The 13,088-nt window shown below is 40.6% G+C and overlaps 1 protein-coding gene across 5 annotated transcripts in view; it reads left to right on the top strand.

Moving 5' to 3' along the window:
• Klhl2 (kelch like family member 2) overlaps positions 1 to 13,088 on the top strand; it is a 94,343-nt gene that overhangs the window by 14,864 nt on the left and 66,391 nt on the right. For 4 of the 5 annotated variants that reach the window (XM_063234797.1, XM_005008092.4, XM_003479645.5 and 1 more), the window contains exon 3: positions 9,423 to 9,529. In XM_063234797.1, the coding sequence (XP_063090867.1) occupies positions 9,423 to 9,529 (107 nt within the window). Of the gene's footprint in view, positions 1 to 9,422; positions 9,530 to 13,088 lie in introns of those variants that run through there. The other variant, XM_023561439.2, reaches the window with a different exon arrangement.

Raw genomic sequence — 13,088 nt, 5'->3', positions numbered from 1 at the left:
GGACCTTTTCTGAAACTAATTTTTTTAAAGATACAATGTCTGGAGACCTACTTCTATATATCAGCTTAAAATAAACTTGAATAACTTAAAATTACTTGGTTTGAAAATCCTATATTCACATTGGAGTAGTATATTTGCCAAGTGTCTGGGAGCACCTGGTTATCCTTTGAAGTCAGTTCATTGCCCACAATGCTTTTTGGACTTTCCTCGTGCCCTTTGGATATCTAGTGAGCTGTGCAGTCAGCAGTGAAGAGGATGGGCAGTGGAAGATGGTGTGTAAAGCCTGGGTGCAGAAATGGACTCTCAGGAGGAGCCACGATAGCCCCTGAGAGGGCCGCAGCTGGGCCTGCTGGTCTGGGGCAGAGCAGAAAGTCCTTTTCTAGTCTGATTAAGCTGCAGGACCTGGAGCAGGGATAAACCTAACCTCATGACTTGAATCCGGGTTTGTGCTGGGAAGGAAGGGTGAGCACACAAGAGAAGGACAGGATCGTGACCGGTGCATCAGCACGCTGGAATCTTCTAGGCAGTGAGGTCTGGGACAGGTTTGAGGAAGGCAGCTGCACAGTGAGAGCAGGGCCCTCTAGAGCCGTGATTCAGCACACTTCTCCAGCAGAAAATTCAGCCACTCACTTCCCATTTCCAAGCATACACGGGACAAGTTAGCAAGTGCCCATGACACGTGGAGCCTTGGCGTGCCGGGCTGTGGAGGGGCAGGGAGCAGGCCTCCCCCAGAGGAAGCAGTTGAGAAAACTGAGTTGCCAGCTTTCCCAGATTACCAAGAGAATTTGCAGAAGGTAACATTTTGGCTTAAGACAAACTTTAAAAATCAAAACTTTTGCATTCTAGGATCTGAGATGAGACTGCTTGAGCTTAAAAAATTTCCCTGAGCAATAACAGGGGAGGGGGCTTTTGTTTTATTTAGAAGGAGTCTAGTTTTCATTCTTAAGTTATATTTAGGAGATAAAAATGTTCAGTAATGCTGATTCACCTGTATTCAAATGTTCACCTGTATGTCTTTCATGATCCCTGAATATTTAGTTGCTTGGTTGGAATAAAATTCTTATGTATTAGAAGAACATAAAGCTGTGTCTTAGAGAAGCAGTTGCCGTCTTTTCCACCTGGCTTCACACTCATGGACCCAGATCCCTGCTAGGATTAGATTGTCTGTTGTGCATTTATGAAGGATTTGAGTCGTGGCTATTGTTTGGTTATTCATGCTTTGTTCCTTATATAGCCAGTGAATTAAATAGCAAATTTAAGCGAATGCTTTTCTTTTCATAGCCTTGTATCATTGTTTAATGAGAAATATTAGAAAATTGTATAGGGTTTAAAAAATTGATTTAATGCATTTTTTTTCTGTAGAAGTGCCCAGCTATTTGGTGTTCATGTTGTACAAAAGCAGGATGAAAGACGTTTCCTGAAGGGCAGAGCACTTGGGAGGATCTCTCAGATCAAGCAGCTTTATTATTTAAGGAAGCTTAAAAGACATTTTGGAGGGGTTGGGGATACTCCTCAGTGGCACAAGTACCTGCCCAGCAAGTACAAGGTCCTGAGTTCAGTTCTTGCAACCAAAAAAAGAAGACATTTTGGAACCTGTGGTCTTCAGTTTAACTGATGATATTCCATAGTCTGTCTTACGTAGTTGTGACAGATTAGTTTTTAAGTGGTGTTTATTGCATGTGGATGAGGTCATTAAGCTTCACAGAAGTGAGGAATGGACTGCAGTAAGGGAGTTTACTCAGCATCCTCCTTTTCTTCCTGCCCCTCAGTGTTGCTGAGTTCTGGGCGTGAGATCTGTGAGGCCTTGGCGTTCACCATCAGTATCTGCTCACAAACCAGAAAATCTCACTGTGCCTTTTTCCTTTAGATTATTATACAGACGGTTAAGAGCACCTGCTTGTGATTTATTTCATCAAGTGTTTAAAAACAAAATTGCAATGAGGAAGTTTCTTTTGTGTATTCTTCATTTTCTACCTGGTGCCTGGAATTTTCCCATCTACCTTCAGAACTCACTCCAGCAAGACTGATTCCTCTCTGAAGCCTTTAGCTGCCTCGTCTCTCTGCTTTTTCTCCATCATCCTTCTCCCATCCCCATTACCAGGTATTCTGGGGAGTCCCCAGATCTGTGTGTCTCCTCCCTGCAGACACCCAGTGATGTGCTTTCCCCAGAGTCCTCTTACGGCTCAGCTTTGTCTTTTTCAGCTCTCATTGTGCTGTCTTGATTCCTATTCTGGGACCTTTTACTAGTTTAAAGCAGTTTCTGAATCATTGTAGTGGGTTTTCCTATGACCATCCAAGCTAAGTGTCACCTCTTCCTGTTTTGTGTTTGAAAATCTCAGCAGGTGTAAATCTCAGGGACTGGCACAGGTTTCTAGGACTCTGTTATTAAACCCAGGCCCTAGGTTTTGCCTTGCTTAGCTTCCACGGGAGTCACAGATGCCACCTACTCTCATGGTTTTAAAACGAAAGAGAAAGAAGAGAGTGACATGTGTTATGGAGTTCTGTTGCTCTTTGAGATTACTGACATTTTAGGCAGTGTGCATCTGCTTATTAAATAGTATTGTCCCCGACAGGAGATTTGGTTAAATATGACTGACTTAAATGAGCAGTTAGAGAATCTTTCACTTTTAAAGCAGCTCATTGCTTTCCCTGCCTCACTAGGTACCTGGTAGCCAAAACTCAGTCTTAGACCCATGTCCCGAACACCAGGCAGCTCCACATCTGGCTTACTCTGCTTCCTGATCAGCCTGCAATTTCTTTCTTTCTTTTTTTTTAGCCTGCAATTTCTTTAGCCTCTGGCCTCCTGCCCCTCTCCTTCTGGGTGGTGTGCTTGTTTCCTTCACCTGACACCTGACACCTGATGCTGACTTTGGGCCCATTCCGTTCTGAGGCTCTGGTGTGTTTGCCTGTGGACTCTGGCTGACAGCTGTCTCAGCAGCCTGGTACCTCGGTGTCATTTTGACTCTGTTCCATATGGCAGGAAGTGCCTCCAGGTTTTTCCAGGCACCTGGCAAAGAATGGTGGACCGATGCCATGTAATCACCCCCTCCCCGACTTCCAGTCGAAAGTAAATCGTTTCATATGACAGCTAATTATTTTTGATGTCTCAGAGCCTGATGGCACATTTTACTTTAAGAAGATATACTCTGAGTATTTTAAAAGCAGTAAAAGGCTTCCCTAGTTTAGAATTCCATTTGTTTTATGTTAGAAAACCAAAGGATATCTTGATATATTCAGGCATTTTTATTCATTTTCAAAGCAGTTTTTTTCCTGAAAAGGGCCAATTTTCATAATACTTTTTCATTTAAGAAATGGAATGCCTTTCTTTTTTCTGTGGCATATGAATTTTACATAAGGTCTAATTCCTATTTTTCTCTACAGATTTGAGCTTAGCAGCTCTTTTTCTGAAGCTTCTGCTTAAGGTTGAGCTTAGCCTCTCCCATGTACTCTCAAACATCTCACACTTGCCTCCTCGTTATAATCATTGGTTTATTTTATTATTCCCTATTTCCTTTAGTGTCTCGCCTCAACCACAAACTCCTTGTTGCCATGGACATTATCTTCTTTGTTCTGGTGACATTGTCGTTAGCTCACAGTAGGCACTTTCTGGATATTGCGTGAATGAATGGATAAGCACAAATTTGGTTAAATTGTTTTATTATTTTGAAGGCATTTCTTTGTACAGTTTATTCTCTCATTAGAGTTCAGGTAATAAAACACAAAGTCAGAGGTTCCCCTTGATGATGCTGAGTATGGAAAGAACTAAGTTTGTGAACAGAGGTACCACTGTTTTTTTTTTTTTTTTTTTTCTCCTCGATCTTGTTGAGACAAGGTTTCACTGTGCAGTTCAGGTTGGTCTCAAACTCACAGTGAGCCTTCTGCTTTAGCCTTTCGAGAGCTGGGATTACAGGTGTGTGCCACTGTGCCCAGGATATTCTTGCTGGAGATAAAAAGGTGAAAAATGGAACACTAAAGCTGTACCTTTGACTTGTAGTGTGGCTCATAGACTCCCTAACCTAGGGCGTGGCTACGTAACATTTGATAATAACCAACCTCAGCTAAGGAGCCAGCACCAAGCTAATTATGCAAGTAACAGCCAGCAGTTGCTCTGCTAGAAGGTTGGGATGGATGATGATTGTAATTAAGGCTGAGTGTAATTAATTGTGTGATTTGGGGGTCTTCAAGTGTAATTCCACTAAGATCCATCTGGAAACCTTAGTGGGAGGGAAAATGACTGACAGAAGGAGAATAGGCATGAAAATATGCCTGATTCTTGTTCAGGTCGTGTCCTAGTCCCCTGGTCAGGACAGGTATAGAGAAGCTGTGGCACTCCCCCTCCCCTCCCCTACCCTCCCCTTCCCCTCCCTCCCCTTCCTCTCCCTCCCCCCCCTTCCCCCTCCCCTTTCCTCTCTCCCTCTCCCTCTCTTCGGGCACACCTTTTCTCTTCCTGCTCCCCTGTGCCCTGGTGCCAGCCCATGCTTTTGGGACTGTTTGGGACTGGCTTGTGCCATTTTTTTTGTTTGAGATAGAAATGGTTTATTTCATACAGGAATGGGGACTATCAAGGTAGATATTTCCTCAGGAATGAGAGAGAAAGTCAGTTTTGCTCAAAGTAAAAGACAGAAGTTTCTTTTAGACGTGTGCTACCTTACTGGCAATGCTTACACTTCTTGTGTGGAGTTGGTGTGTACACATAACACATTTTAATTCCTTTCATCTCCTTTCCCTTCCCTGCCTTGTTCCTTCCATCTCTTGATCCTCCTTCCATTTGAGAAAGGTCTATCTCCTTGCTTCTTTTTTTTTTTTTTCTTAATTTTATTTTGAAAGTATACAACAGAACAAGTCAGAATAAAGCCAACTAAGATCACACAGTGAAATTGGTATAGAACTTCAGAGCAGGTTACCGGGATAACAGTAATAGGTATCACAGTATATTTTGTTATCTTTATAATAATTGTTCTTTCAATCACGTATATCAAAATGAGATGAAATATGGAACACTATAGAACTTATCAAAACAGAATATTGAATAGAGCAGTTCCATTAATCAGAAAAGAGCAAAACAGTAATAAAAATATTTGCCTTCAAAGAAATGGAAGAAGGAAGTCCCCCCTTATTTGCTATGGTCAACTTCCCAGGAGATGCTCAGATTTCTGGTTCCCATTTGCTAATGGTGGGGGAGGAGAAGGAGGATAGGGGAAGTGGGATATCTGACTCTAGGCCATATAGCAATAGGTTCACTAGTGCTTAGCAGGGAGGCAGGATGGTCATTTGTTTTCACAGCATCCTGATTTTCAACATGGCGCGGATCTTAGGAGCTGCTGCTGGTTCTCCCCCTGGAAGGGCTGCAGTCGGCCAGACCAGCACCGCTTATGAGGGAGGGGAGGTGCTTGCTTGGCTTCCCAGAGTCCTAAGTTCCAACATGGCATGGATCTCAGGAGACACTGCTGGTTTTCCCCCTGGAAGGGCTGCAGTCGGCCAGACCACCACCGCCTACCAGGGAGGGGAGGTGCTTGCTTGGCTTCCCAGAGTCCTAAGTTCCAACATGGCGTGGATCTCTCCTTGCTTTTTATTATCTTTTATTTTGTTCTTTATGGTCTCCAAGTGCATCCATTTTCTGACAGACGATTCAAGTTTAGCCTTCTTTGTGGCAGAGCAGTGCTCCATTGTGTATAGACACCACATTTTCTTCACCCATTCATCTTTGGATGTCCATATAGGTCACTCCCAATATTTAGCAATTAAGAATTGTGCTGTTGTAGACAGGTGTGATGATGCATACCATAGTCCCAGTGCTTGGGAGTCTGAGGCAGGAGGATCACCATGAGCTCAAGCCCAGCCTGAATTATACAGCAAGACCTTTTCTCAAAAAAACAAATAAAAAGAAACGTGCTGTTACAAACATAGGTACATGGGTATGTGTGTGTTTCTGTCATAAATGTTTTTAACTCTTTCAGGAAAATACCTAGTAAGGAATTGCTGGTCAAATGGAATTTCTAGGTTTGTTTTTGAGAAATCTCTATATTGATTTCCATAATATTGTTGTAGTGTACCGTTTTCACCAAGAATCTAAAAGAGTTCATTTTTTCTCCACATCCTCATCAACCTTTGTTACTGTTTGATTTCTTGATGACGGCCATTCTTTCTGGGATAAGATGGAATCTCAGTGTTTTTTAATTTGCATTTCTCTAATAACCAGTGATACTAAACATTCTTCATATACTTATTGACTGTACTTTTTCTGTGAAGTGTCTGTTCATTTTGCTTGCCTATTTTTTGATTGACTCTTTTATTTGGTGGGAGGTCTAATTTTTTTAATTCTTTATGTATTCTAGATGTAGGTCATTTGCCTGAGGAATTTCTGGCAAAATGTTTTTTCCATTCTGTAGGTTTTTTTTTTTTTTTAATTGTTGGTTTTTTCTTTTGGTGTACAGAAGTTCTTTAGTTTAATCTTATTTTTTAATTTTTGGAACTTTTCCCCATGCAACTGGGGTTCTGTTCAGAAAGTCCTCCAAAACCTCAAGAGTTTTACCTGTCTTGTCTTATTGCAGGCCATTTTTAGATTAACATTTAGTTCTTTGATCTGTCTTGATTTTAATGCATGGTGAGAGATACAGGGCTAGATTCAGTCTTCTGCATGTGAATTGATAGTTTTCTCAATGCCATTTATTAAAAAGGCTGTCTTTCCTCCATTGTATGTTTTTAGCCCCTTTACCAAAAATATCTTGCAACAGGTGATTATAGTTGGAGTTGTTTCTGCATCCTCTGTTGTATTCCATTGATCTATATGTTCTTGTGCGAGTACCACGCTGTTTTTATCACGGTAGCTTTGTAGTATATCTTCAAGTATAAGATTGTAATGTCTCATGCTTTACTCTTGTTACCCAGGTTGACGTTTCCTATTCTGTATTTCTTCTGGTTCCATATGAATTTTGGGATTGTTTCGTGTAGTTCTATGACAAATGCTGTTGGGAGTTTAGTGAATCTGTATCTATTTTGGAAGTGTGGCCATTTAATGCTACATTTTGGTTCTGCCTGTCTGGGAACATGGAAAAGCTTTTCATTTTCTGAGATTCCCTTTAATTTCCTTTTTCACAGTAGTGCTGTTTTTGTTATAAGTCTTTCACTTCCTTAGATTTATTCCTAAGTGTTTCATTTTTCTTGGTGCTGTTGTGAATGGCATGTGTTCCTGATTTCCTTGTCAGTAGGTTCATTGATTTTTGTGTGTTGATTTTGTATCCTGCTACACTTCTGAATTCTCCCACAGCACCTTTACTGTGATGCTTTCGCTTTTATCCTGCAATGCCAGACTTTCTGCTAGTCATCTTAAGAACAGGAACGAAATGCTTTGTTGAATGCATATATAAACATTATTTGACTTTTCTGAAAGTTCTGTAGAAATGGTATTAAAATTCCTCTAAAATTCAGCCATTCATCAACAATATATAGAACTTTAAAAGTAGATCCTAATAAATAAATGTAAATTCAAGGCCAGCCAGTTATATAGCGAGAACCTGTCTTAGAAAAGTAAGTGACCACTTATAATTTCTATTCTGTGTTTTATTCAAGCTTTCACAAATCTTAAAACTACCTAACTTTAGGTGGTTTTGTATAGTGGTTAGGAGGCTGTGAAATCAGACTATGTATCTGATTCCTGATACCATGACACTGGTAGGGGACCTTGTTAGGTCATTCCCCACTTTTTTTCCCCATTGCTGGGTCAAACCCAGGGCTTGTTGCACACCAGGCAAGCACTGTACCACTGAGCTGCACCCTCAGCTCCAGGTTATTCTTCCTGAACAGTGGTTTCCTGAGCCATGCACTTTGGGGAGCACAGTGATAACACTTGCCTTATGACATGTGACGTCCAGGTGAAAAATACATCCTAATAAAGTCTTGTGGATGCCCTTCCTGAAACACCAGTGATTCTACTCCTTTTGGGTATTTGGGAACCCACAGAGGTTGTAGAAAAAGAGGTTTTGTTTTGTTTTGTTTTTAATCTAATCTGATTGTAAACTTTGTTCCCCACCTGGTCTGAAGAAATTTCAGGTTAGTGACATTTTGCCACCTTTCGTGATTCTGATACACAGCCTGCCCAGTGTCTCATGCAGCACTGCAAACCTTCAGATCCCACCACCTAGCAGCTACTCTTCACTCTGAGAGGCCAGCGAGCCGTCATGCCGAGGCTCTGGTGCCCCTTTCTTCCTGGACCTCCTCGGCTAGCGGAAGACTGATGCCTGCACCCTCTCCAGACTGTAGCTGAGGGGAACCAGTTCAGAAACAGTATGCACAAGGGGAAGAATTGAAGGATAGTTAATAAGCTCATATGGAAATGTGGTTTGTGAGCTACTAGAAGTTATAGGAGTAGGCTGTACCTACTTCTGCAGGCAAGTACCCGTGTAGAAAATAGGCAAGAAGATGAGGAGGGACCACATGTGACCTCTATACTCTGCATGGACACATAAGTTCAGTGCTCAGTTATTTGAGGTGCAGAAAGCCTGTTTATATGAACCACACCCCTCTAGATATTCACAGTAATACTACCAGCAAGGCAGGTTTTAGGCTCTGGGACCTTCCTGCTTGTTTTAGAATAAGTGTCTAGCGTAACCTGTTTGTTTTGCCAAAAAGATACACTGCAGTATTTTTAACTGCAAACATGTACTAATGAAAAAATAAAAATTGAAAAAAACCTGAAGAGTCCAGTCCAGCACCATGTATGGTGTGTAAAAAGTACTCGTCACATTTTTAAGGAAATGAAAATGGATGTTTTAAAATTGTAGGTGTAATTATGGTGGCTGAATAATGGCTTGTTTTAAAGTAATGAAATGCTTTTTAAAGTTTTGTATGTGGTAATGAGCATCAGCCTCGTGGAATGTGATATTTGCTTTGATAAAATGTTCTGTGGTGAGTTAGGCCTCAGGCACCTTTAAGAGAAGGTAAAATTGAATATAATTTTACCTCTGCTTGATGACCCAGGATCATTTGGGAATATGTTTTTTTTGAAGGGGGAAGAAGAGGAGGTGAGTATTTGACTCAATTCAGTTTTCTGTGTGTATTTTTTCTTTTTCCTTTTAGTGGCTGACTGGCATCTGCCATTTCTGCTCAAAGTGTTATTCAGATTACCAGTCCTTTTGCAGTCCATTGATGGCTTACTGCCAGTAGTTTCCTCGAGGTTGAGAATTAGCTATCAGGCTGGGAAAGATTTCTGTGTTAAACAAAAACAAGATTCTCACTGAGGGCTCAAGGCATGCTGGGCCTTTATCATAATTATTTTCTGTATCCCCATGTCTTGCCATCCAGTCCTTGAAGGGTAGCAGTCTTGTTAGTTTTAGCTTTGCAAAACAGGCCTTCCTCTAACAGTGGTTTTGCCTACAATGTGTATGGGAGTCACCTCAATCTTTTCTTCTCTGCTTTGTGAACAGTCAAAATTTGCTGTGTGATGTCACAATTGTGGCGGAAGACATGGAAATCTCTGCTCACAGAGTGGTGCTGGCTGCCTGCAGTCCTTATTTTCATGCCATGTTTACAGGTAAGAAATGCATTAGTGGTTTTTAAAAAAATATGTACAGGTCTAAAATTTTCATTTTCTTCTGTTATTAATATTTTACTTAAAAAAAGGAAGAACAGGTACTTACTGTTCCAAATTCCTGTTTATGTTTGTTTTTCATTTCTGTTATCAGTAAACATGCATATACACTGGCTCACTCCTTTCTGCCCGGTGTGCCCGGTATGCCCGAGGCATTATGTTTACCTCAGCTTTGTTTGCCTTCCTGCCATTTATTCCAGCTTTTAGCACTTTGCCATTTTTGCAAATGAAAAGCACTCTTACTGTTCTGTATTTTTCAAGTGATTTTCACATTTGCTTCATCTAGTGTTTATAGTGAATAAATAGTGTTTGCTTAATGTGCATTGTTTAGAAATAAAATAGGGTAGTTCATCCATAAACTTCAGCAATTGCAAAAATAGCATGATTTTAGTGCTTCTGAAAAAGAAATGATTTATGTTTGTCACACTTGAAGCCCTAGGTTCATTAAAATATTTCTAAAACTTTATCATTTCCCTACTGGAGGGGATACAGGATCCACAGTGGATGCCTAAAGTTGCAGATTAACCAGATCCTATATGCACTGTTTTTTTTTTACTATACATACTAATACACAGCTTAATTTATAAAATTAGGCATACTAAGAAATTAACAGCAGTAATAAAGTAAATCAATTATAACAGTGTATTGTAATGAAATTGCTGGTATCATTACCTTTGTGCTGTGGGGCTCTTATTTAATAAAGTAAGGGTTACTTAACCGTAAGCACTGCAGTACCATGACATCTGATGTGACAATGGGACAGCACGGTGACTGACTGACAGGTAGCATACACAGTGAGGATGTGTTGGATAAAGAGATGGTTCACGTCCTGGGAGGGACCATGCAGGACAACACAGGATTTCATCACACTTTTGAGAATGGTGCACAATCTAAAACTTACGAATTGTTTATTTCTAGAGTTTTTATTTAGTATGCTTGCAATGTGACTGATTGTAGAAACTGTAAAAAGTAAAACCTCCAATCAGGAGAGACACCTGAAATTCTACACAAAGAAACACAGTGATCTGTTCCATCAGTTAGCTTATAATCTTACTGCACTGGTACACCAAGCAGAACATAAAAGTATAATTACAACAAAAGGCAGAAATACAACTCTTTATGCATTAGAGACTAGCAAGTACTTCCTGGTCCCGGAATACTGCTGAATAGGTCGAGGAATACAGAAACTGGATATACTGCTTGCCCCACAGTTGATCGTGTCATTGAGAGCTGAGGTATGCACACTGCGCAGGTGACCCTGGCTCGGCCCCAAGTTCCATGGCAGCATGGTGGGGCGTAAGGCAGACATGGGTGGTACTGAGGAGGGATCAGGCTTCCTGGCGGACCTTGAGAAGTGGCACAGGTGAAGACAGGTGCAGAAGGCCACGTGGAGACAGTGGGTGTAGCAAAAACTCTGTCTTGGAAGCCCAGAGGAGACTGGAGTCCCCTTCAGTTTTTAGCCCTTTGCAGTTTTGCTGTTCTCCAAGCAGAGCTGACTAATCAGGACGAAGGTGGAGGTGGTGGTCTGGAGGGTTTCCTCCAAGGCTGCCCCTCGAAGTCAGTGAGATGAAGCGAGATTGGTCAGATCATACTTTGGTCTCTGGGTTTCCATCCTCTTCGCTACCCCGGACAGTACAGTATTCTAGAGAGAGTTTCCAGGCTTGGAAAAGGAGGCTTTGATCTGAAATATGCTGGCCTAATTTGAGAATTCTGTAGTAAAGCACTGTTCCTTCCACATGGCCTGCCTTCCTCAGGGGAAACTACTGCTGCCACCACAGTTTGTGCTTCAGTTTCCTCCTGCAGAGGTGGGCATAATGTGCTCACATTCTAGAATGTTTACAGATTAAATGAGATCAAAATATGAAGTTAGCACTTTCCTGGGCACGTGGAAAATGCCGGGCTAATGGTAGTATCTTTTTTTTTTTTTAATCCAAATTCTTGAGTTTCTTTATGTTCTATAGGAAGATTGAGAATACCTTAAGCTGGACATTTTTTTGGTAACTGTTTTGTTTTCTATCAAGTAACAAAAATATAGGTCTGCAAGATCAAGATAGTTTTCTCTTTCCTCAGAACGCTTTGCAGATTAGGGGCCCCAAACTGAGCCTTAGACCTCCTCTGAGAAATGGATGCTAGAGATGGGAGGGCTTATTATATCTCTAGCTTTCTTTTCTGTTTCCCTCCCTTGTTGGTCTCATAGTTCCTACTCTTTATGTCTTAGTTGTCATGGCAGTGTGTGAATATGTGAACTTTGCCTAATGAGAGGAATGGATCCCAAGGCATTCTGAATCTGTTAGTATTCCTGATATATCTCAGTTAGTTGGTTGGTGGGTGCTTGTTGTTGATGAATGTATTTCTACCCAAAAATACACTTTCTATACTTGATCAAATTTTAGATTGCTATTTGCAAAGGTAGATACAAAATAAGAATACGGTGTTACTTTCTGGCATATATAAAATGTGAATTGAGTACATAAAATGGTTTTTTTCCTGACTTTGTTAAGATGTAATTTACATAAGATTAACCTATTTTGAGTGTACAAATCAATAAGTCTATTTTAGAATGATTTCACTCCCACATAATGTTTTTGACACTCAGCTGCTTCATATTGTGTTTCAAAAGACAGTTTATTTCTGTGGCAGGGATGTAACTAAGTGGTAGACCACTTGTTTAGCATGCCTGAGGCCCTGGGTTTGATGTGTTAGGAGCAAGGAAAGTTGATTTCTTTTCATTTCTTAATGGTATTCCATTTTATGGATATCACATTTTGACTCACAAATTAATGGATGTTTTTGTTGCTTAATATTTAGTTGTTGTGAGCAATGTTGCTATGAATACTCATGAGCATGTCCATGACATATATTTTCATTTTTCAACTTTTTACTATTTTGGAGGGCAGGTCTGCGATACCAGGGATTGAACCCAGGGCCTTCGACCAGTGAGCTAAACCTCAGCCTTTATATTTAACTTTTTAAAAACTGTTGAGCTGTTTTCCAAAGAGGCTATACCATTTTACATTCCTAACAGCAAAGTCCCATAGCTCAACATCTGTACCAACCTTTGTTACTGTCCATTGTCTTGTTTTAATTATAGCCATTCTAGAGGGTGAAATAGCATTTCATTGTAGTTTTAATTCACATTTTCCTAATAATAAAACATCTTACATGTATATTACTTAGGCTAATCTATCTTTTTTTCTTTAACTAGGGATTGAATTCAGGGGCTTTACACTGAACTGAATCCTAGCTTTTTTTTTGAGACTGCATCTCACTGTGTCATTGAGTTGCCCAAGCTGGGTTGAGCTTGGGATTCTCCAGACTCAGCCTCCTTTAGTGTTAGAATTACAGGCATGTACAACCACACTGGACTACTTGGTCTAAAATTTTTATAGTTCTTCAACAGTGGTGCTATTCATCTGTTTGATGGTCTTCCTATTTTTTTTCTTTCTACTTTTGAATTCACTGCATACAATAGTCAACAATTTGGCAGAGATTAAAGAGCACA

The sequence above is a fragment of the Cavia porcellus genome, unplaced genomic scaffold (genome assembly GCF_034190915.1).
Source record: "Cavia porcellus strain 051 isolate PalLab524CR breed Dunkin Hartley unplaced genomic scaffold, mCavPor4.1 scaffold_24, whole genome shotgun sequence".
NCBI classification, from domain to species: Eukaryota; Metazoa; Chordata; class Mammalia; order Rodentia; family Caviidae; genus Cavia; species Cavia porcellus.
This window is presented reverse-complemented; position numbering and strand designations above follow the sequence as displayed.